Raw genomic sequence first — 23697 nt, forward strand, 5'->3', positions numbered from 1 at the left:
TGGAATTAGGGTTGGACTTTTGTTATTGATGCTTCAATCCAGGTATGTGAAATAAATTCTACCGTCTCAGTGTTGAAGAATAAATAGTATTCTTCTCCATCTCACTCAATCTTATATGATCCCTGTCAGTGATGTGACAGGAGAATTTTTTGATCATTGAATGCGTTTATAGTTAATCAAACTGCTCCACCAGGGCAAACATATGTAGCATGGTGGCACAGTGGTTAGCACTGCTGCCTCACAGTGCCAGGAACCCAGGTTCGATTCTGGCTTTGGGTGACTGTCTGTGGGGAGTTTGCACATTCTCCCCATGTCTGTGTGGGTTTCCTCCGGGTGCTCCGGTTTCCTCCCACAGTCCAAAGATGTACAGGTTAGGTGGATTGACCATGTTAACTTGCCCCTTAGTGTCCCAAGATGTGCAGTTTAGGTGTATTAACTATGGTAAATGTGCAGTGTTGCTGGGATAGGTTGAGCTGGGGTAAGATGCTCTTTGAGAGTCTGAATGGCCTCCTCCTGCATCATAGGGATTTTGTGAAACAGAGTAATCTAAGTGAAAAAGATGTGGGGTAATAAAAAGCAACAATTTTACAGTCCCCCTCACCTCAAAGCTGGTGAGAATATTCCCTTCATTAGCATAATTCTCCCTTGCACCCCCAACAAGATAAGGCAGACTGAAAGATTATGAGGCAACACAAAAGAGGAGACATGGCAAAGCAGGCATCTAGATGGATTTCCCAAGGAAACAAGAACTCTCTAGGGGAAAGGTTCAGGAAACTCTACTTTCCCTTCATTTCTTATCGGCAGATAGTAGAATGACATCAGAGTGGATGGGTGGCATATTTAAAGTGATTCTAAACTGAAACCCTTAAAATGCTATTTTTAAAAGCTCCAGTTATTGTGTGACAATCTGTGTTCTGTTGTGATTATACAGAGGCGTCATGATCTATAGCACAAAAAAAACTATAGTCATGCAGAAGCAAGATAAGAATAAGTTTTTAATATGTTCAACAGCCTATGGATTTTATGGTTAAATAAGAAAAAGTTATCAAAACCCACTGTTGTTAGACAGTCAATTGGACAATAACTTTGGTAACTATGCAAGTGCAGTTAAATGCAGAAATCAGAAAGTTGCATCTTAAATGTCTTGCTGTTTCAGAAGCTTTGTTATTCAGGTATCTCACCATTTATACATGGGATAGTGTGAAGTTGTTCTATTTACTTCTAAGTGCTCAATAAACATGCCAAGAAAAGTTAGGGCATCTCCATTCCCATTTAAAACAACCTCTCCAGCACTGATATTTAGATTTTAAAAATGGGTAATCTCATTCCTTCAGACTTTAATTATTGTTGGAGATGTAAAGAAATAAAAATAAGTAAATGACATGCAATTTCTACCAGTTCTTTGTCTCTCTTTCATCACTCCCTCAATCACATATTCCTTTACCTTTAACTTTCTGTGCATGATTTTATATTAAATATTTCAATTTTTACTTCCTGAATTGGACTCTGTGCATTCACCATTCATCTATTAGATTGGTTAAGGGGATATGTAATATCCTAACAATGTTAAAGGTTGTGGGTTTTACACAAAAAGAAAAGACATGCACACATACATTCAAACTAACAATAACGTATTATTTCAGCAGCTTTTGGGTGGCACAATGGTTCGCACTGTAGCCTCACAGCACCAGGGACCTAAGTTTGAATCCTGGCTTGGGTCACTGTGTGTGTGGAGTTTGCATGTTCTCACTGTATCTGTGCGGGCTTCCTCCAGGTGCACCCATTTCCTTCCACAGCCTGACAGCTGGTTAGGCGCATTGGCCTTGCTAAATTGTCCCTCAGTGTACTCGAACGGGTGCCAGAGTGTGGCGACTAGGAGATTTTCACAATAATTTAGTTTCAGTGTTACTGTAAGTCTACTTGTGACTAATAATAAATAAAGTTAAACTTTTGTCTGTACAGAGTACAAACTGAAAGTAAAACAGCAGCCTGTGGCAAAACCCTAATGACATCACCATCAGATCAGCTCTTAAAGCAACCATGCAGCCATTTAAATATATAATAGGATACATAGTTGCTTTTTCAAAATTAGATGTGAAAATTACAGGCTTGCATGTTTTGTCAACCTGAAAGTGTCCACAGCCCTCAAGTATAAACAATGTCATTTACAAATTATGACTTTACCATAATTCAAATGCTGATGGCCACCAACATCCTCACAAATTATTGCAGTATTGGACACTCACAGTCTAATTTAACTATCTTCTCTTTAGGCAGTTCCTTGGTGTGAGAAGGACTTGCTTCCACTCTGGTTCAATGAGTTTTGAGATGGTTAATAAGTCTAGTGTGTGATCTGTAGACTGTGCCACATACAGAACAGGTAGTGTTTGGAAGTCTCTGCATGTGGGCATCACAGCTTCATAAATCACAATCTGAGCCTTACTTAAAGCTCAATGGATGCTTGAGGAACAGCACCTTAACTTTTGAGTACAGGGTAAACATTTTACAGCCTTTCAGCTGCAATAATGAGTTCAATATTTTCAGGTCATAACTTTACTTTTATTTTTCAAACCTCAGTTGCGTATACTTATCTGGTTTTGCCTTGAGCTCCTCTAGATCCATTATTTATTGCAGTGCATGTGCCATTGCCATCTGCTTTTGCTTTGCGCTATCATCTCTTTCCTTATTTGTTCACTCTCACCTTTCACCCTATCAATGTTCTTTCCTTCTGTTCTTCCTGCTCCCCCTTATCCCTTTCCCCATTTTGCTGCCACTACAATTGCTTCAAGCTTGTTGCATCTCTAACTTCTACCAGTTCTTGATGAAAGGTTATCAACCTGAAACACTGAGTGGGATTTTCCCACCACGCTTGTTCCAAAACCAGAAAATTCCACCTGAGGTTAATGGACTTTTGCATGGTCAGGCTCCTCTGGCCTGCTACAATTCCCGTGGCGGGTGAGATGGGAAAATTCCTCTCATTAACTCTTTTGTTTCGACCAATATTGACTGATCCGCTGAGCATTTCCAACATTTTCTATTCTTATTAACCTGAGACGTGTTGATGACTTACACCCTACCCTAACACTAACACTGGACACCCGTAACCTCTTCGAACAATACTTTGCGTACTTCAGTCGAGTTAAGGTGAATGGAGCATTCGGAGTGAAAAACTCTCGGATGCAGCAGCAGAACTTCTGCAACAAGGAGGATTTAAATTATCCTTGGAACATTTATTGTAATAAAAATACCTCCTGCCAAATCTTACTTTATCTTAGAGCTGTCGTAGCAGCAATTACAACCAATTGAACTTTCACTGTTGTCTGTTAAGATCTTGACAAATATAATGCTTGGTGGTGTGAAATCAGAGTGGGGAACATGAGAAGATCTAAGGCCTTCATAATAAGGAACATTTTCTTAATCTATGGAACCAACTATTGACTTTCATACTTCCAAATATTATTAAAACCTAATTATCTCTCTTCAATAACGTACATTCTAATTGCCAGAATTTAAGATTATCTTGACTTTGCAGAGTTTTGATTTTCAAATCTCATCATACCTGCAATTTAAATTCCAGTCAATAATCAATGTTACTCTTAGACACTCCCAGCGAATCTTAAACAGGATGTTTAATGATCTGAGTGCTTAGCAAAGTTTACCTTGAATAAAAATGTCTAGACAAAAATCCCTTGGTTTGTATAAGTAGTATACACCATTACTGATTGTCCTTTCCGTTGATTTCACTTTATATTTCTGTTTTCTGAATACATTTTCAAAATTTAACTTTGTAGATTTACTTCTATGGGATTAACCCTATTGTTTATTTTAAATAATATTTTAAAAAAGAGGGCAAAGTGAATCACTCAGTTATCTGAACAGATTACTGAGTTTATTAATAAAAGCTACAAAACTTGACACCGCTTCGAACTTTGGAAAATGCTCAGAGTCTCGTATGCGGGCAAAGAGTGGGGGGTATGTGCCCCATGCACGAGCAACTGCCAGGTGACAATTCCTACAGCGAGCAGATGACTCATTTAGTGAATACCGGGGAGATGGAATTTGATAGAATGTTATCTGACCACTCGGAGATTACACTGAAACACGTTGCCATTAAAGAAAATGGATAGATCTTTCCACCCTTAGAGCCTTTTCCGAGTGCATACATGCCAGGGAAGGCTTGACAATACTTTTCAAATGAATAAGGGGCAGGCGTGCTGGCACAGTGTTTAGCGCTGCTGTCTCACAGCGCCAGGATCCCAGGTTCAATTCCATCCTTTGGTGTCTGTCTGCGTGGAGTTTGATAAGCTCCCGGTGCCTGCATGAGGGAGCTCCGGTTTGCTCCCACACTCCAAAGATGTGTGAGTTAGGTTGATCGGCCATGCTAAATTGCCCCTTAGTGTCGGGGGATCAGTAGGATAAATACATGGGGATAGAGCTTGGATGGAATTGTTCTCAATGCAGGTGTGATGGGCCAAATGGCCTCCTTCCGCGCTATAGAAATTCTGTGAATTGTAGCTTAGCACTATCACAATAAGACTTAGAGCAATCTCTTCATAGTTCATCTTCATGTACACAAAATACACACACACACGAACATACTTCCTCCTACCATTCTGTATCCTGTTGTTTCACTTCTTCTTTATCCCAGAGTTAGGATAAGAATCTGGAATATATAGTCCTCCCTCTTGCTGTCAACGTCACTCTACAATCAACTGACCAACAAATACTCTGCAGGAAATGACTGGACCGTCCTCTTTGTATTTTATCACCACTGAGATGGAATGCTTAGTGCCCATGCTGTGCTGCATCTAACAATGAGTCTTTTCTTTGATGTGCAATGCTATATGTGCATTGGAGCCTGGTGCTTTAATCTGGGATCAGTACTCAAACTATGTCAGCGGATTATCAACTGCAAATTGATTTTTTTTTTCTCTGCATGCCTTACGTGTACATAAGTCAGTCTGTGATGTTGCATATTTTTGGCATCTTGGCACTGTGTCCGGGCCTTTTTGTTGGTGTAGTGGGGAGCTGTTAATATTGTTTGACAGGCAAGATAGTCAGTGGGCCAAAGGAGCTGCTGTAGTGGATGAAACACTGTAGATTCGACTCTAAAGGCTTTGTTAATTATTTTGTGACATGTATTCTGACAGTCAGGCAACATGGGCAACAATTAACTGTGGCGGGGTCAAAACGATGGGCTGCCAGGTATACACCATTGCTGATTGTCCTTTCTACTGATTTCACTGAGTGGTATATCGGGCATGCTGTAAAGCAAGCTGTGACTACACCCTGTCCATTTTACATGGCCACTGAAAATTACTTCCACCCAGCACTTTTTTTAATCATTCCTGGGTTGGCCAGCATTTATTGCCCATCCCTCATTGCCTGAGGGCAGTTGAGAGTCAACTACTTACTTGGCTCTGGAATCAAATGTAGGCCAGACCAGGTAAGGGCGGCAGATTTCCTTCCCTAAAGGACTGGATAGGTTTTTTCTGACAATCGCCAATAGTTTCATGGTCATTAGTAGATTCTAAAGACGTGCTGGTTAGGCGCGTTGACCATGTTAAATTCTCCCTCTGTGTACCCGAACAGGCAGCAGCGTGTGGCAAACCAGGGGACTTTCATAGCAAATTCATTGCAGTGTTAATGTATACCGACTTGTGGCTAATTAATAAACTTTACTTTAACTCTAAATTCCAGATTTTTTTAAATTGAATTCAAATTCCACCATCTGCTGTGGCAGGATTTGGACAATGGTCCCCAGAACAAAATCTGAGTTTCTGGAACGGTTAGTGATAATACCACTAGGCCATTGCCTTCCCAGGCGTGTTTAAGTGCTGTGAGTATAAGCTTCCCAGATTCATTACACACCTAAACAAGCAGGCAGGGAGCAATTATTGCCATTTTCCAGCTATTTGATACAGGGTGTGAAAACTGGCTCAGGCAATTCTCAGCTTTTCTGTTCAATGTTGCTGTTTCCTTTGGGGTTTTGGATGGCGGGGTTGGGTGACTTTCAGTTCACTGAGACGTAACTGGATATGAAGACCAAACGATTTCAGAAGTTAGATTCAGAGAAACTGATCTCTGCCATCTAACATGGAGGGGAATTCTCCGGCCTCCCGGTCACATGTTTCTCAATGGTAGGAGGGGCCGCACCATTCTATGATAGCGGGATCCTCTGGCATTTCCCATTCATGTCGCCCCACAAGAGGGGACGCACTGCCTGCAGAATCGGAAAATCCCTGTGGCATGAACGGCCAGAGAATTTCCCCCATAATATTCATCAAATGGAAAAGGTTAGAAATCAATCATTCATTTTAGGGAATCTTACCAAAAGACTGTTGTTGCTTCCAATGAGAAAGTCGATGATTTCTCTCCAGAGAAACACGCCAGTTTTCTCTCCAGATCATACGGCACGGTGGCACAGTGGTTAGCATTGCTGCCTCACAGTGCTAGGGAACCGGGTTCAATTCCAGCCTAGGATGACTGTCAGTGTGGAATTTGCATGTTCTCCCTATGTTTGTGTAGGTTTCCTTTGGTTTCCTCCCACAGTCCAAAGATGTGCAGGTTAGATTAACTGGACATGCTAAATTGCCCATTAGTGTCAGGGGGATTGGCAGGCCAAATACACGGGTGTGGGGGGGCCTTAAGGGGATAGGACCTGTACAGGCCCGATGGACCAAATGGCATCCTTCTACACTGTAGGGATTCTATGAATTTACCTAAAAAATATCAAGGGGGTGTTTTTCACACCCTCATGCAAGGATTGGGACCTCAAGTTGCCAGCAATACCTGTCCCATCGCCCTGTTCATTGATCCCTTTTCCCCATTCATCCCACCATAGGCAACTGTCACTCCCTCTCCTCCCTGGCCCCCCTGCCCCCGTGACAGTCGCCGGTGGGAATCATGCTTTTCGAATTTGGAGCATGCGTTGCCATGTCTGCAGAAAGCGGGCTCCAAATTGTACCCTATATGTCTGTAAGCTCATTACCATACAGGATCCTCCACTATCAACATCTTGAGGGTTACCATATACCAGAAGCTGAATTGGACTAACTACACTGTGATTGGTAAGTACTACAGCTCCAGGAGTGGGTCAGAGGCTGGGAATTCTGTTGCAAGTAACTCATCTTCCTGACTCCCAAAAGCCCGTGCACCATCTGCAAGGCACAAGCCAGTAGTGTGATGAATGGGTACAGCTCCAATAACCTTGATGTCATCCAGGACAAAGCAGCCCACTTGATTGGCATCTCATCTGCCTCATTCACCATTCATTACCTCCAACTACTGATGCATAGTGGCCGCAGTGTGCAGCATCACCAAGATACACTGCAGCAACACATCAAGCCTCCTTTGACAGCACCTTCCAAATCATTGTCCTCTATCACCTAGATTCTAGGTGCTAGAAGGACAAGTGCAGTAGATGCCTAGAAATTCCACCACCTGCATTTCCCCTCCAAGCCATACAGTATCCTGACTTGGAACTAGATAATTTTCCTTCAATATCGCTAGGTTTGAACCCTGCAATTCCTTTCCAACAACACTGTGTTGACTGCAGCAGTTCAAAAAGTTGGCTCATCACTATTCAGTTAGAGATGGGCAACTACTGCTGGTTGAGTGAACGTGTCACCATCCTGTGAAAGAATAAATAAAAGATCACAAGCTACAAATGCTAGCAGCCCTGCACGAAAGGGAATTTTCCTCAGTGGTCCTCCCCTGAGCAGAAACATCTTCAGATATGCAAATACAATGCTCAGGTAACATGCTAGAAAATTCAAACATGAGGGAATTAAGTTTTAAACATTGATCAGAATTTATTTCCCTCTTATTGAGAAAAATGCACAAAATTCAGTCACTTACGCTTTGGTGAGAATACTCAATCTGCAGCCATCACACACGATAGCTTGTTTCTCCCCTAACAAGGTGGGTCTTTCTATGTTTGACTACGTTTGATGCACTTCTTTTTGTTAATAGATCACCAATCGATATTTCTACTGGAAAATCTAACATTGCAGCCTGAAAATGATGACACGGATGGAGAAAATATCAGTCAAGTGAGACAGTGAGATGGAGAATGGGCAGAAAGCTTATTAGATATTTAGTTTTCCAGGTGGAAATGGGTACTATTGCAGTGTCCATCATTTTTGTCAAATGAATCTTTTAGAATTACTTTTGCAATGAATTCTTAAAACTGATTTTCATTTTGCTCGCAGCATCTTCTCAGAAGGGAGAGGGCAAGTTGTTCTGCTCAGTTGGAGGGAGAAGGAAAGAAATCACGACTGTGTCCTGAGGGATATTCACTTTATTAGTCTTGTTCTGTAAACTTCCTGCCAATTGCAGGGAGAAGGGTGTTGAGCATCTCTGCTGTAAACTGATATATTCTGAGCTGCATGGTTCCAATATGTGGAGAAGCCAGTGTTGGACTAGGGTGGGCACAGTAAAAAGTTTCACGACACCAGGTTAAAGTCCAATAGGTTTATTTGGAATCGGAAGCTTTTGGAGCGCTGCTCCTTTATCAAGTAAGTGAATCCAAACTCAGTTTGTACACACTCTGAAAGCTTGTGATTCCAAATAAATCTGTTGGACTTTAACTGATGTTGTGAGACAACCTGTTCCAATGTATATGGGGCGGGTTTTATTTCTCCACAATAGATATTAATCGTGGTGGCAATGGATGAAATATTAGGTTTTCTGACTTATTTCCTTATTACTGCCAAATAAGTAGCCCATCGCCATTTTCAGAGGGGCCCATCAATGGGCAGCCAGCCTGGTTAGGTAATCGAATCTGTTTAAAACACAAAGCAGGGTGTCAGGGTTTCCATAAGGTACTGAGTGCCATTTCAGGATGGAACTGCTCAAACACCTAATCGAGCCAAATCGAACCTGCAAAGGTAAATTTGAAATGTTTTTGTGAGGCCAGGAGAAGCAGGAGTGTTCCATCAATGTCATCCTACATATCAACTAGGCTGCTTTTGCCCTCAGCAACCAACCCCCCACCCCCCCCACCCCCCCGCCGTAATCATGATCCCTGCCACCCAGATTTACTTTCCCATCAGTTCAGCAGCTTCTGAGCCAGACAGTAATGGAGGGTGGATGGATGGGTGGATAGAGTTGGGCTGCATCTATTGAGCTATGAGTGGAAAATGGGCATCTTGAAACCTTGGCCTCAAAATACCTCCAGCTTCATTGTCCCCAGCATGCACGGGCAGATTGTTCACTCCATTAGCAAGCTGCCAAAGTTAATCCCATATCTCTTAAGTCACGAGCAATGCCATCCACCAGTGCAGTCACTAAATTGCCCATCCACCTGTTAGCAGCATGAAGTCCACTTGATGCAATTTCAGATGAGTCTGCCAATAGACAGTCAGGTATACTGTCTGAAATAGGTAGAAACCTAAAGAATAGAGGCTCAGATCAGCTTGAAATCTCCTAACTGTATTTTATATGCAAAACTTAGGCCATTTGCAGACAAAACAATTCCACTATTCCAATCACAGAGCCAGAGTATTATCTGCCCATAAAGTATCCTAACCATTGGTCAACAAAGGGACAATGGAGGATGATCACAGGACAACTGCTGACACATTTCTGCGTATTTTTGTGCTATCTCTGACTTCACAGAGGTTTCCTCCCAGGTACACATGCCTGGAGTGTCATCCTAGGTTTCAATGGCTTACATCTGGTTTTGTTTGGTTAAAGAGCCTTTGGATTTTCTGATCGCAAGATGCCAATCTGTGCAAAATGACACCTAAACTCAGGAATGGTTTAGGCCTGACTCCACTAGTGTGAAGTAGGCAGTGCAATCATTCGTCCCTTCCTAATACTGGAATATGTTGAAAATTGCCCCAATATAGTATTACCACAGGCAATAGAAGCATTGCTCTGGCTGTTCAGAGTCCTGGGGCCTAAATTTAAATGATTGAGGAATTAGTTGGAACATATTGTTGAAAGTTTCGACGAGCAACAGATCAGATCTAAGCTCTGCAAGTCCAACCACATCTAGTCATGAATGATAACGAGCAACTACACACACCAAGGGACTCATTGAATATTAAATCATATAACATAAAAATCAGAAAATCATACCAAGAGAACAATGGTCTGTTCATGTCCAACTAAGTAAGAAGTCACACAACACCAGGTTAAAGTCCGACAGGTTTATTTAGTAGCAAACGCCACTAGCTTTTGAAGTGCTGTTCCTTCGTCAGGTGAGTGGGAGATCTGTTCACAAACAGGGCATATAAAGACACAAGTTCAGTTTACAGAATAATGATTGATATGTGAGTCTTTACAGCTAATCAAATCTTAAAGGTACAGACAATGTGAGTGGAGAAAGCATTAAACAAGGGTTAAAGAGATGTGTATTGTCTCCAGACAGGACAGTTAGTGAGATTTTGCAAGTCCAGGCAAGTCATGGGGGTTACAGATAGTGTGATACGAACCCAAGACCTCGGTTGAGGCTGTTCTCATGTGTGCGGAACTTTGCTATCTGTCTCTGCTCAGCAACTCTGCACTGCCGTGTGTCATGAAGGCTGCTGTGGAGAACACTTACCCAAAGATCAGAGGCCGAATACATTCTGATCTTTGAGTAAAGGATTCTCCAAGGTGGCCTTCATGGCACACGACAGTACAGAGTCACTGAGAGGAGACTGATAGCCAAGTTCCACACATATGAGGATGGCCTCAACTGGGATCTTGGGTTCATGTCACACTATCTGTAACCCTCCATGACTTGCCTGGACTTGCAAAATCTCACTAACTATCCTGTCTGGAGACAATACACATCACTTTAACCTGTGCTTAATGCTCTCTCCACTCACATTGTCTGTACCTTTAAGACTTGATTAGCTGTAAAGATCACATTCCAATTATTATTCTGTAAATTGAGATTTTTTTATATGCCCTGTTTGTGAACAGATCTCACATTCACCTAACGAAGGAGCAGCGCTCTGAAAGCTAGTGACTTTTGCTACCAAATAAACCTGTTGGACTTTAACCTGGTGTTGTGAGACTTCTTACTGTGTTACCCCAGTCCAATGCCACATCATGTCCAACTAATCCTGTGGGTCTAAGATTGGCCTCAACCTCACTGGAAGGTTTTTCTTCCATAGAGGTAGGGGAATGCGCATACATAAAAGTAAAATGCTGTGGATACTGGAGATCTGAAATAAAAGTAAAAATGCTGGCAATCCTCAGCAGGTCTGGCAGCATCTGAACAGTTCTGATGAAAGGTCATTTACACCGAAGCATTAACTGTTTCTCTTTCCACGGACACTGCCTCGCCTGTTCAGTATTCCCAGCATTTCCTGTTTTGTTATATGTTTTGGTGGGTACAAAATAATGGCATTCAGAACACAGAATGAGATATCTGCCATGGTTCCCAGCCCATGCTATTATTTAATTTGATGTTGACTAGTAAAAGTCTTCACCATTTCATAAAGTTGTGGAGTTCACTTACAAGATAGAATAATGATGTTGAACTCAAGAAGAATAACGTTGGCCAAAAATTTACATCAATGCTTCTAGATTCCATTCATATCCTCTGTACTTACCACATGCTGCCCTTCAGCAGCACCTTTTATAGGCATGGGGTCAATTTCACTTGTATGCCAACATCCCTGTTTCTTTGACCACTACCAAACCGATGACTTATTGACACCAAGTTCCGGAAGATCTAGAGTTTCATTCAGTTGAACATCAGCAAAATTCAAACCATCCGACTTCTGCTCTGCCTGTAAACCCAATTGTATTCACTCCCCAGCAGCTTGCTCAGGCTGAACCCAATAACGCCATGTTCTGCTTGGTCCAGGGCAGTGGGTCAAACCCTACCCAGTCTTTGCCAAGGCTGCCTATTTAAAATCCTGGAGGGATTGGACAGGCGAGATGCGGGAATAATGTTTCCGATATTGGGAAAATGCAGAACAGAACTGAGATGGGGAAAATCTTTTTAACTCAGAGTTGTGAACCTGTGGAATTCTTCTACCACAGAAATCTGTTGGGGCCTGTTCATTAGATATGTTTATGAGGGAGCTGGAGGTGGCCCTTACAATTTAAAGGATCAAGGGGTGGGGTATGGAGAGAAAGCAGGAAAGTGCGTGATTAACCATGATCTTATTGAAAGGTGGTACAGGCTCAAAGCCGAATGGCCTACTCCTGTACCTATTTTCTATGTTTCTAAAGGCAATGGGCTAAAGCTTAACTCCTAAAAACAGGAGAGTTGGGATCATCTTAGAGATTAAAATCTGAAAACTCTGAAACATGAATCAAACCCACGTTGATGTTATTCATGTCCAGTTTTAATGGAGTTAGGGCAACGGGCAAGCAGCCAACTTGTTCGTGGGAAGCAAGTGGTTATTTAAATTTTATGATGAAGCTACATGCCTTTGTTTTAACAGTCAGCCTACCGTTAACCATATGTACCCCGATTGCTTGGACTATGAGAAATTTGACAGCAATAAGGAGGCAAGGGGTTGAATTCATGAGGTAATGTGCCTTTAGCATCGCTTGTGGACCAGGAGGATCAGGCATGCTTTCCTCAGATGCAACAAGTTATTCACCCCTACTATCTGTACACCCTATCTTCCCTTAACAACCATCGAACCATCACCCCACTCCCCAAGGCTGAAACCAGCCCCCACACAATTCCCATTCCCCATTCATCCTCCATCAACAAGCTTTCTCATGCCCCCATTACAGCTAACTGGCTTCGGCTCTGCTCGAAGCAGTCTCATTCCTGAAATGCCTGCAGCCTCTTTATCAGATTGCATTTTACTTCTGCAGGGCATTTGACAAACCCACTCCTCCAGATTTCCCAACCTCGCCATCGAACTTACTCCTGTCCACTCCGCCTCATGTAGAATCACAGCCAGACTAAAATCCATGCAGGCCTCTTATTCCAATGAGCTCCTGTAGGCCGCACAACTTCCAGTAGTATCTGAGGCGGGCTTTTTTTGCCTCTGTCAAGCATTTTGGATGGCACGGTGGCACAGTGGTTCGCATTGCTGCCTCACAGCTCCAGGGACCTGGGTTCAATTGCGGCTCTGGGCGACTGTTTGCATGTTATCCCTGTGTGACGTGGGTTTCCTTTGGGTGCTCCAGTTTCCTTCCACAGTCCAAAGATGTGCAGATCAGGTGGATTGGCCATGTTAAATTTCCCCTTAGCGTCCCAAGGTGTGGAGGCTAGGTGGATTAGCCATGGGAAATGTGTGGAGTTATGGGGATAAGGTGAGGGAGAGGGCCAGGACAAGATACTCTGCCAGAGAATTGGTGTAGACTCGTTGGGCCAAATATCTCTTTCTGTACTTGAGGTATTCTATGATTTATTGAATTAAATCTGCTACATAAATGCAAGTATGCCAGACCACACCAGCACAAAGAAAGACCACTTCTTTAGCAATTAAGTTACATTCTATTGCAATATTTTGCCTGCTCCCTCTAAAGTTAAAGTTTATTTATTAATCACAAGTAAGCTTGCATTAACATTGCAATGAAGTTACTGTGAAAATCCCCTAGTGGCCACACTCCGATGCCTGCTTGTGTACAGTGAGGGAGAATTTAGCATGGCCAATGCACCTAACCACCATGCCTTTCCGACTGTGGGAGGAAACTGGAGCACCCGGAGGAAACCCACGCAGACACAGGGAGAAAGTACAGAATCTGCACAGACAGTGACCCAAGCTGGGAATCAAGCCTGGATTCCTCGCACTGTGAGGCAGCAGTGCAAACCACTGTGCCACCATGCCACCCACTGTTGCATCACTTGGTTTAAAGCATATGTGGGAACTTAAAGCCTGAGAACCCTTGCACAGGGTATATTAATTGCCAAAGAGCAAAAAGTGTGTAAAGACAACAAGTAAGACAGTTTCTCAGTGTAGAGGGAATGATCTGGGACAGATTAGGTCAGGTTAAGCTCTGCAGGCTAGAGAGAAGATTAAAAGGGATCTTCTCGAGGAATATAAAGTATTAAATTGTACGAAAAAAATGAATTCAAAAGATAAGTGGGGTCAGTAGGACAAAGGATATGCATTTACATTACATAAATGAAAAGTAAATTTAAAATAACTACGGAAGAAAATGATGTTTTCCCAAAGGACAATTAATATACTGTTAAATAATCTACCAGATAAGATTTTTGAGGTTGAACCAATTCAAAATGTTGCTTGGAACCAAACTGTGAGCTTGAATATTGGAGGGACAAATTTGCTTTTATCACAAGCCATGGAACAATGTGCCAGGGAATCCAATGCTGTTCCCATTTTCACACTGGGAGTAGGGTGTGATTTTCTATGTCATTTTATAGAAATACATTTTATTTTAGAAGGAACGCACTTCTGTTTATTCTGAGGCCGTGACTCAGTTTGTCTGAAAATCCCTGTTCAACAGATGGACTCTTTCCAGCTGAAAGCATCATCCACTTGTTTGAGCACTTCAAGAGAGTGATTATAAGTCAGCTATCCAAGGCAAAGAATTTAATATCTAAACTGGTTCATAAGGTAGTGCAGCAGCAGACTAGGTGAAAATATGATTTGTGTACAGGAGTGCACGTTTGGGGCTAATGCACGGGCTTATGCCTCTGAAGAGGAAATATGTGGTTTATGCCATCTCAGATAGATTAATTTAAAGCTCCATTGTGTTGATTCTGACAGATAGAATCATCATTTAATCGTAGAATCATAGAATTCCTACAGTGCAGAAAGAGGCCATTCGGCCCATCGAGTCTGGACCAACCATAATCTCACCCATAACCCCACATATTTACCCTGCTAATCTTCCTGACACTAGGGCCAATTTAGAGTGGCCAATCAACTTAGCCCGCACATCTTTGAACTGTGGGAAGAATCCGGAGCACCTGGAAGAAACCCACGCAGACATGGGGAGAATGTGCAAACTCTACACAGACAGCGACCTGAGGCTAGAATTGAACCAGAGTGCCTGGCACTGTGAGGCAGCGGTGCTAACCACTGTGCCACTGTGGCATTATTATATTAAAACGTAATATATTTGTGGCTCAGCTCTGCATTTAATTTTAATTGTCATGTTTTCTGATTGATATTTTCACATTCACCAAACCACACTTCTGATTTTATTTTCAAATCTGTCTTTAAAATGTTAAAAAATATCATGATAGAAGGTGACTTCAGAGCAGAGGTGCTGACAGAATATCTGTAAGCGTGACAAGTGAAACTTCCGATTTTGCTATCACTTGCCTCTTTTTATTTAATGTTTTCTAAGTGGTTGAAGACAATTGAATTTTTTTTGTTTGTGTAGCTAAAGATACAAACTACGTTAGTTAACACCTCAATGGAAAGACTGATCCATTATTTAGTTAAAAAAGGAGAAGTTCTGATTTCAAAAGTCCTGAATTTCAGACCTCTCCAGTAACAATGTACATTGTTGCAGAGATATCGAGAGGAGAAAAAAAGACTTGAATTAATATTTACGTTTATGTTCTGGGATTTTGACCCTCATTAAAATACCCCATGGGTCAGGTTGTTTATTGGATAGTTTAAGCCTGCTCTACTCAATCCTGCTAAGCCTTGAAAGATATTAAATATTTGTATCATTTGCATCAAAACCTTGTATTTTGTATTTCAGTAATGAAGGAATGACATGATAGATATTCGTTGGAGTTATATCTAAATGTGAAATAGATCTGTGGCAGCCTTCGATCTTGTAAGACAATGGTTTGAGGTGAAGTAATTATTTGAATAAAGTAGGTTTAATATAGTCCCTGAGCTGGAGTTTCTATTTGATGTTTACTTATTTATTAGTGTCACTAGTAGGCTTATGTTAACACTGCAGTGAAGTTACTGTGAAAATCTCCTAGTCGCCACACTTTGGTGCCAGTTCAGGTACACTAAGGGATAATTTAGCATGGCCAATGTACCTAACCAGCATGCCTTTCAGATGGTGGGAGGAATCCAAAGCACCTGGAGGAAATCCATGCAGACATGGGAAGAACATGCAGACTCCACACAGACAGTGACCCAAGCTGAGAACTGAACCCAGGTCCCTGACGCTGTGAGGCAGCAGTGCCAACTACTGTGCCACCGTGCTGTTATTTTTGGTACAAGTTGCCCGACACCAGCGTAATTGACACAAAAGATTGTGGAACTTAAGTACAAACTGTGCTCAGGATAACTCGCATCCATGCAATCAGTTGTGCTACTCTTAAAAACATTAGACTTAAGTGCAACCTGTTTGAAAGAAACTGTCAGTGTTTCCAGTATTACAATACATGCCACGGTATCAAGAGCCAAAGGAATGCAAAGATAGACAATGACAAAAAGAAAATGCTGTATCCATGAAATTTGACTTGGCAGCACTGGGGTTTTTCAGCACTGTGGGTGTGGTTTTCCTTCCATAATGTCATCTGTAGCATGTGAGCACACTCCTGGCACCAGCCATGCCAGATGCCATTTTAGCAAGGGCATCAACTCACACAGGGAAGTATGGTGGCATCAACTCTGGGCGGCACGATAGCACAGTGGTTAGCATTGCTGCTTCACAGCTCTAGGGTCCTGGGTTCGATTCACAGCTCAGGTCACTGTCTGTGTGGAGTTTGCACATTCTCCTCGTGTCTGCGTGGGTTTCCTCCGGGTACTCCGGTTTCCTCCCACAGTCCAAAGATGTGCGGGTTAGGTTGATTGGCCATGATAAGAAATTGCCCATTAGTGTCCAGGGATGCGTAAGTTAGAGGGATTGGTAGGTATAATATGTAGGGATATGGGGGTAGGGCCTGGGTGGGATTGTGTTTGGTGCAGACTCGATGGGCCGAAGGGCCTCTTTCTACACCGTAGGGTTCTATGATTCTGTGATTTTATAACTCACAGTGCCAGGGACCTGGGTTTGATTTCCCGCTTGGGTCACCGTATGTGTGGAATTTGCACATTCTCTCCGTGTCTGCGTGGGCTTTCCTCCGCATGCTCTGGTTTCCTCCCACAATCTGAAAGATACGCTGGTTAGGTGCATTAACCTGAACAGGTGCCGGACTGAGGCAACTAGGGGAATTTCACAATGATTTCATTGCAGTGTTAATGTAAGTCTTACTTGTGACTAATAAATAATAAAGTATGCAGCTTGGGTATATTATAACACTTAACTGTGTGTGATATTGATTTTCTTACAACTGTTTATTCCAGTCCATTAATATGTAAAGATAGGCCTTGTGATGATGAACTTTGAAGCAAGGGGCAGTATGGTGGTGGCACAGTGGTTAGCACTGCTGCAGCACAGCACCAGGGACCCGGGTTCGATTCTAGTCTCGGTCTTTGAGGAATTTACACATTTTCCCCATGTCTGCGTGGGTTTCCTCTGGGTGTTACAGTTTCCTCCCACACTCCAAAGATGTGCAGGTTAGATGGACTTGCCTGATAAATCATCCTTTAGTGTCAACGGGACTAGAAGGGTAAATGGGGTGACATGGATAGGGCCTGGGTAGGATTGTGGTCGATGCAGGCTAGATGGGTCATATGGCCTCCTTCTGCACTGTAGGTTCTAAGGGTAGGAGCTGACTATCAGATTTGAGATTGTATCCTCGTGAATCAAAATGTGAGGAAATGCCTGAGTCCTTGCACCCACTGGAATGTGTCAATCACCAACACTGGGTGGAATTCTCTGTCCGTTCACACTGGCAGGATCCTCTGGTCCCACAAGAAATGTTGGTTTCCTGGCAGCGTGGGGTAACCTCATTTGGAAATCCCAATGACCGCGGCGGGACCAAAGAATCCCGCCACCAATGAACAACGAGCCACCTCCCACCAATGATAAATACACAGCTGGGAGACTGGAGAATACCCTCTTGGTCAGAAGTCAAAAAGCATCCAAAATCTAAACACTGATATCAGATTGATTTCATTGCCACCCATTAGAATGTAGAAGGGTAAGAATTAGGAGCAGGAGTAGACAATTTAGGCCCTCGAGCCTGCTCTGTCATTTAGAATGATCATGGCTGATTTCACCTCAGCCTCAGCTCCACTTTCCTGTCCATTCACATAGCCCTTCAAACCCTGGCTAATTAACATGATGGATACTTTTGTCTCCAGGGCTATGGAAGGAATGGTGTACTCTATAGACCAGATGATGCTGTATTCCAAGATGAAATTTTTACCTTACTGAAAAGAAGATGAACATGTACTCAACCCCCGAGAAAGCTTGATGTGTAGAAACCGGCACGTTTGGGACCAATGCTGCTGAGTAAGTTCAGGCTCAGACTGGGAGAGCAGCTGTCTTCTGAAGAAAACCCAACTGATCATGTTGAAACCAATCTTAAAAATCACCAGTCCTGAAGGCTGCCAATGATGTCCTGGGAATGGTGAAATTAACTACCAAGATTGGTTTGATTAAACCAGAAATCAAAGGTGCCACAGGGGAAAAATGCAGCAGATGCAGAATAGTTGGGAAATGAAGATACACCAGCTGTGAAGATATCACTCTAGGAGAGTGAAAGGAATGCTTAACAGAAGCTGTATAGGATCCAAGAGGCATAGTGGGTCAAACAAGCTGGAAAGACTCAAGTCTGTGCTGATCAGCTTGACTTGAGGGATTTCAATAAAGCCTTGGAGGCTGTGTTTCCTCCTTCCTCACGAGGCTGATCAGCTATTCACAGCGTTGATGGGGGAATCTTGACTAATGGACAGGACAACAATCAGAGAGTGCTGGGCTGAGCACTTCAGGGCTGTGCTTAACCACTCATCCATTGTAAATGGGGTGGCTATAGACAAGTTTCTAGACTGGCCCAAATGTGAAAACCTAGAAGGCAAACCCTCTGTTGTGGAGGTTGACAAAGTCATCAGATTCCTACGCTCCAAGAAAGCTCCAGACTCAGGTGGAATCCAAGGAGAAATTTATAAATTTAGGGGATGTTAGGTATAGCCCTTGGGGCTAAAGTGATCAAGGGATATAGGGGGGAGAAGGCAGGATCAGGATATTGAATTTGATGATCAGCCATGATCAAGATGAATGGCAGAGCAGACTTGTAGAGCTGAATGGCCTACTCTTGCTTCTGGTTTCTATGTTAGCCAGCCATCAAAATCACGCAATCATATTACATGATGTGGGATCAACAAACTATTCCTCAGACGTTCAAGAGTGCTGGAATTGTTCACTCGTACAAAAGAAAAGGCACAAACATTTGCGAGGTAAATTTAGCTCATTTATTAGTGTCACAAGTAAGCTTACATTAACACTGCAATGAGGTTATTGTGAAAATCTCCTAGTTGCCACAGTCTGGCACCTTTTTGGGTACATGGAGGGAAAATTTAGCATGGCCAATGCACCTAACCAGCACATCTTTCAGACTGATGTGGAGATGCTAGCGTTGGACTGGGGTAGGCACAGTAAGAAGTTTCACAACACCAGGTTAAAGTCCAACAAGTTTATTTGGTAGCATGAGCTTTTGGAGTGCTACCCCTTCATCAGATGAGAATTCTTACTGGATCTTTCAGACTGTGGGAGGAAACTGGAGCACTTGGAGGAAACCAACGCAGACAAGGGGAGAACATGCAGACTCCACACAGACAGTGACCCAAGCTGGGAATCGAACCTGGGTCCCTGGCATTGTGAGGTAGCAGTGCTAACCACTGTACCATGCAATCAAAGAGGAATCTCACTGCTTATGATAGCTGGTAAGATTCTGGCAAAAGGTTCTATTTAATAGACTGGTAAGCCATATGGCAGAACATGGTTTACTGCCAGAAGATCAAAGTGGGTTCAGGAAAGACAAAGGCACTTGTGGCACGATCTTCACTCTTCAGCAAATACAAACGAAATGGTGCATCCAGTGGTTGTGACTAGACCGTGCCTTTGTTGACTTGACAAAAGCCATTGTCACAGTAAATAGAGAGGAAAGTCATAGGAAAACATGGATGTGCTGATAGAGCTGTAATTGTGATACAGCAGTTTTACAATGGAATGATAGCTCGAGTTACTGACCGTGCTGTTTCCTGCGAGCAAAAAAACCCCCAAGGCACAGAGGACAAAAGGCACACTAGAAAGACTGGGCAGTACCAACAAAATCAGGCAATTCATTCCACCAGCACTATGGAAAGCCAGGCAGCTTTACAGAAGTGTTGCTATTAAAGAATGCACAGCAGATAACTACGCATTCAAGAAATGGCCATCTTTGATAGCAATGAGACACTGACTATGGCAAACATTGATATAGTACTTGGAGCATCTTCAAGCACAATTATCAGCTAAAACCCTTTCCCAAATTCACACAGCTCCACATAAGTCCAGCATCAAGAATGACACCCTACTTAAAGGGATCATACTTTTCATTTCTATTGGCTGCTGTTGCAATCGTAGAGCATTTGATAGTTCCTAAAAATTGTTTAAAGTTTCTAAAGTCTGCAGAGATTTTTGGAGCATGTTCCAAAGGAATTTATCCTGATTTCAAAGATTCTGCAAAAAAACTTCTTCATTTCAGAGATGGGTGGGCTAGTTTTTCCATTTCCTTTCCTCATTATCCTATCATACTTCAGTCAAAGGTGACAGAGAACAAGACAAGCTGCTGAAGGAGGGAGGATAGGGAAAATGAGCTGTCAGCAGGAGGCCATCGCCACTCAGGGAGAACAAATTTTCTCCCTAAACCTCAGTGAGTAGCAGCGTGTCAAACTTTGCCACTTCATTATCCCACCCGTCGACTATCATGCAGCTTATTGCTCAGTATCCATGCATGCCACCACTGAACCAAGGGGTGGCTAAGGGCTCATGGCCTTGATGACATGACTCATGACTCCGGTGGAGAAACATACACTCATACATGGGCAGCAACCAGTTAAAGAAAGCCCTGTTGCCGTGCACCATGTGATAGAGCAAGTCATTGGGGTGCTCCAGCAACATCTTTGCTGCCTGGACATAAGAACATAAGAATATAAGGAATAGGAGCAGGAGTAGGCCATCTAGCCCTTCGAGCCTGCCCCGCCATTCAATAAGATCATGGCTGATCTGAAGTGGATCAGTTCCACTTTCCCGCCCTCTCCCCATAACCCTTAATTCCGTTGTCTATCAGAAACCTATCTACCCATGACTTAAATATATTCAGTGAGGTAGCCTCCACCACTTCAACAGGCAGAGAATTCCAGAGATTCATCACCCTTTGAGTGAAGAAGTTCCTCCTCAACTCTAATCTAAACTGCCCCCCTGCCCAACCTTATTTTGAGGCTGTGCCCTCTAGTCCTGCTATCCTTTCTAAACGGGAAGAATCTCTCTACCTCTACCCTATCCATCTCCTTCATTATCTTATATGTCTCTATAAGATCCCCCCTCAGCCTTCTAAACTCCAACAAGTACAGACCCAGTCTATTCAGTCTCTGCTCATAGGCTAACTCCCTCATCTCCGGTATCAGGCTAGTGAACCTTCTCTGTACTCACTCCAAGGCCAATATATCCTTCCGCAAGTGTGGCAACCAAAACTGCACACAGTACTCCAGCTGCAGCCTCACCAGTACCCTGTACAGTTGCAGCAAGACCTCCCTGCTTTTATATTCTATCCCCCTCGCTATAAAGGCCAACATTCCATTCGCCTTCTTGATCACCTGCTGCACCTGCAGACTGGGTTTTTGTGATTCGTGCACAAGGACCCCCAGGTCCCTCTGCACCATAGCATGCTGCAGCTTTTCACCTTTTAAGTAATAATCCTTCCTACTATTATTTCTACCAAAGTGGATAACCTCACACTTGCTAACATCATAGTCCACCTACCAGGTCCTCGCCCACTTGCTCAGCCTATCCAGATCCCCCTGCAGACTTTCCACACCCTCCATGCAATTTGCTTTTCCACTCATTTTCGTGTCATCAGCAAATTTCGTTACCCTACACTCCGCCCCCTCCTCCACATCATCTATATAAATGGTAAATAGCTGAGGCACCAGGACCGATCCCTGTGGCACTCCACTAGTCACCAACTGCCAACCAGAATAGTACCCATTGATTCCAACTCTCTGCTTCCTATTTGACAGCAAATCCTCTATCCACGCTAACACCTTATCCCCAACTCCGTGCACCCTAACCTTCTGCAGCAACCTTTTGTGAGGCACCTTATCAAACGCCTTTTGGAAATCTAAAAACACCACATCCACTGGTTCCTCTCTGTCGACCGCACTAGTCACATCCTCATAGAAATCCAATAAATTCGTTTAACACGACTTCCCTTAACAAATCCGTGCTGCATCTGCTCAATCAAACCATTCTTTTCTAGGTGCCTCGCTATTTCTTTGATGGATTCTAGCATTTTTCCAACTACAGACGTTAAACTAACTGGCCTATAATTCCCTGCCTTTTGTCTGCTACCTTTTTTAAACAGCGGTGTAACATTAGCCGTTTTCCAATCATCTGGCACTTCCCCGGAGTCCAGCGAATTTTGATAAATAATTACTAAGGCATCCGCTATCACCTCTGCCATTTCTTTCAGTACCCTGGACCACACTGGAGGAGGCAGATATGCTCGAGCAGAGCATTTATCAAGATTCATAGTGGTCTGCTGCATGGCTGTCAACCCACCATCTTGAAGACACAACTCTTTCCACCAGCTTTCAGGTGTATAACTGAGGAGGACAAAGAGGAGGATGTCTGGGAGCTAGGGAAGCAGAAATGATAGTGACTTTTAAGGGGCACCTTGGCAAATACATAAATAGGATGGGAATGGAGGGATATGAAGAGTAGAGGGTTTTAGTTCAGTCAGGCAGCACGGTCAGTGCAGGCTTGGAGGGCTGAAGGGCCTGTTCCTAAGCTGTAATTTTCTTTGTTCTTTGTAATCAATGCATTTTATTTTTGGCCGAACTGGCTGAGGTTAGCTCACCTGATTTCAGTACCACTGAATAAAGCCCCAATTCCCCATTCACCAACACTCACAAACCTTGCTTCCAACAGTCACTGACCATCATAGGATTGGCTTGGCTATAATGCAAATCTAAAAGCCATTACAAAATAAACATTCCAACCAAATTGATAAATTAAACCCTACCACGTTACAAACCAATCACCCCTGTGCATTCTTTTAATGCCTTTGCCTGGCTTGGTGCTGTTCCACAATGCTACACCAGGTCTACAGCCTGGTTGACCGAAGGCTGCTGACTCTCAATGGTGGAGACTGGAAATGGCTTTGCAGATGATTGTGAGCAGCTCTTGTCCCAGCAGGCCTGGCTTTGGACTGTGGCATCTCCACATTGGTGACAGCAGTCAAGGAACACCAAGGGCATTGGCAAAGTGGTAGTGAGAGGATGAATGTTGTCACCCTGAGAGAACAGAATAATGTTATGCCCCATGGAGTTAATGTCACTCTCCCAGGTTGGCACCTCAGTGATCCTAGTAATCTATTGAAGGACAGGTTGCTGGACTGCCATGCCACAATGCCTTTAAACATTAGCATCTACAGACATGATGGCAACAGTATGAGCTTGCATGGAGGGACATACATCTGAGTGTCTGATGCCACATCCAGACAGTGGGAATCTTCTGTCTGTGCTCCAATGGAAGCTGAGACACCAGTCATTAGACTCTGCATCTGCAATGGGCTATGGAGTTGGCCATCACTTCCACACCGGAAAGGATAGTTTCCGAGCTCTGTGTCAGATTAGTGCCAGTCTCCTCCATGCTTCTTGACATCGCTCACAGGGTTTCTGGTAGTCTTGTCAATTCACCAATCATGGGGATGGCACAGTGGCACAGTGGTTAGTACTGCTGCCTCACAGTGCC

The 23697-nt window shown here is 43.3% G+C and overlaps 1 protein-coding gene across 4 annotated transcripts in view; it reads right to left on the reverse strand.

The window, feature by feature from the left end:
• LOC145358692 (leucine-rich repeat and immunoglobulin-like domain-containing nogo receptor-interacting protein 2) overlaps window positions 1-23697 on the reverse strand; it is a 176178-nt gene that overhangs the window by 148355 nt on the left and 4126 nt on the right. For 2 of the 4 annotated variants that reach the window (XM_080212915.1, XM_080212918.1), the window contains exon 1: window positions 4610-4796. The exons of the other annotated variants lie outside the window; for them this stretch is intronic. In XM_080212915.1, coding sequence (XP_080069041.1) covers window positions 4610-4612 — 3 coding nt within the window. In that variant the 5' untranslated portion in view covers window positions 4613-4796. Of the gene's footprint in view, window positions 1-4609; window positions 4797-23697 lie in introns of those variants that run through there. 4 annotated transcript variants of the gene reach the window in all.

This window comes from Carcharhinus amblyrhynchos, chromosome 26 (genome assembly GCF_965287045.1).
Source record: "Carcharhinus amblyrhynchos chromosome 26, sCarAmb.v2.hapA, whole genome shotgun sequence".
NCBI lineage: Eukaryota > Metazoa > Chordata > Chondrichthyes > Carcharhiniformes > Carcharhinidae > Carcharhinus > Carcharhinus amblyrhynchos.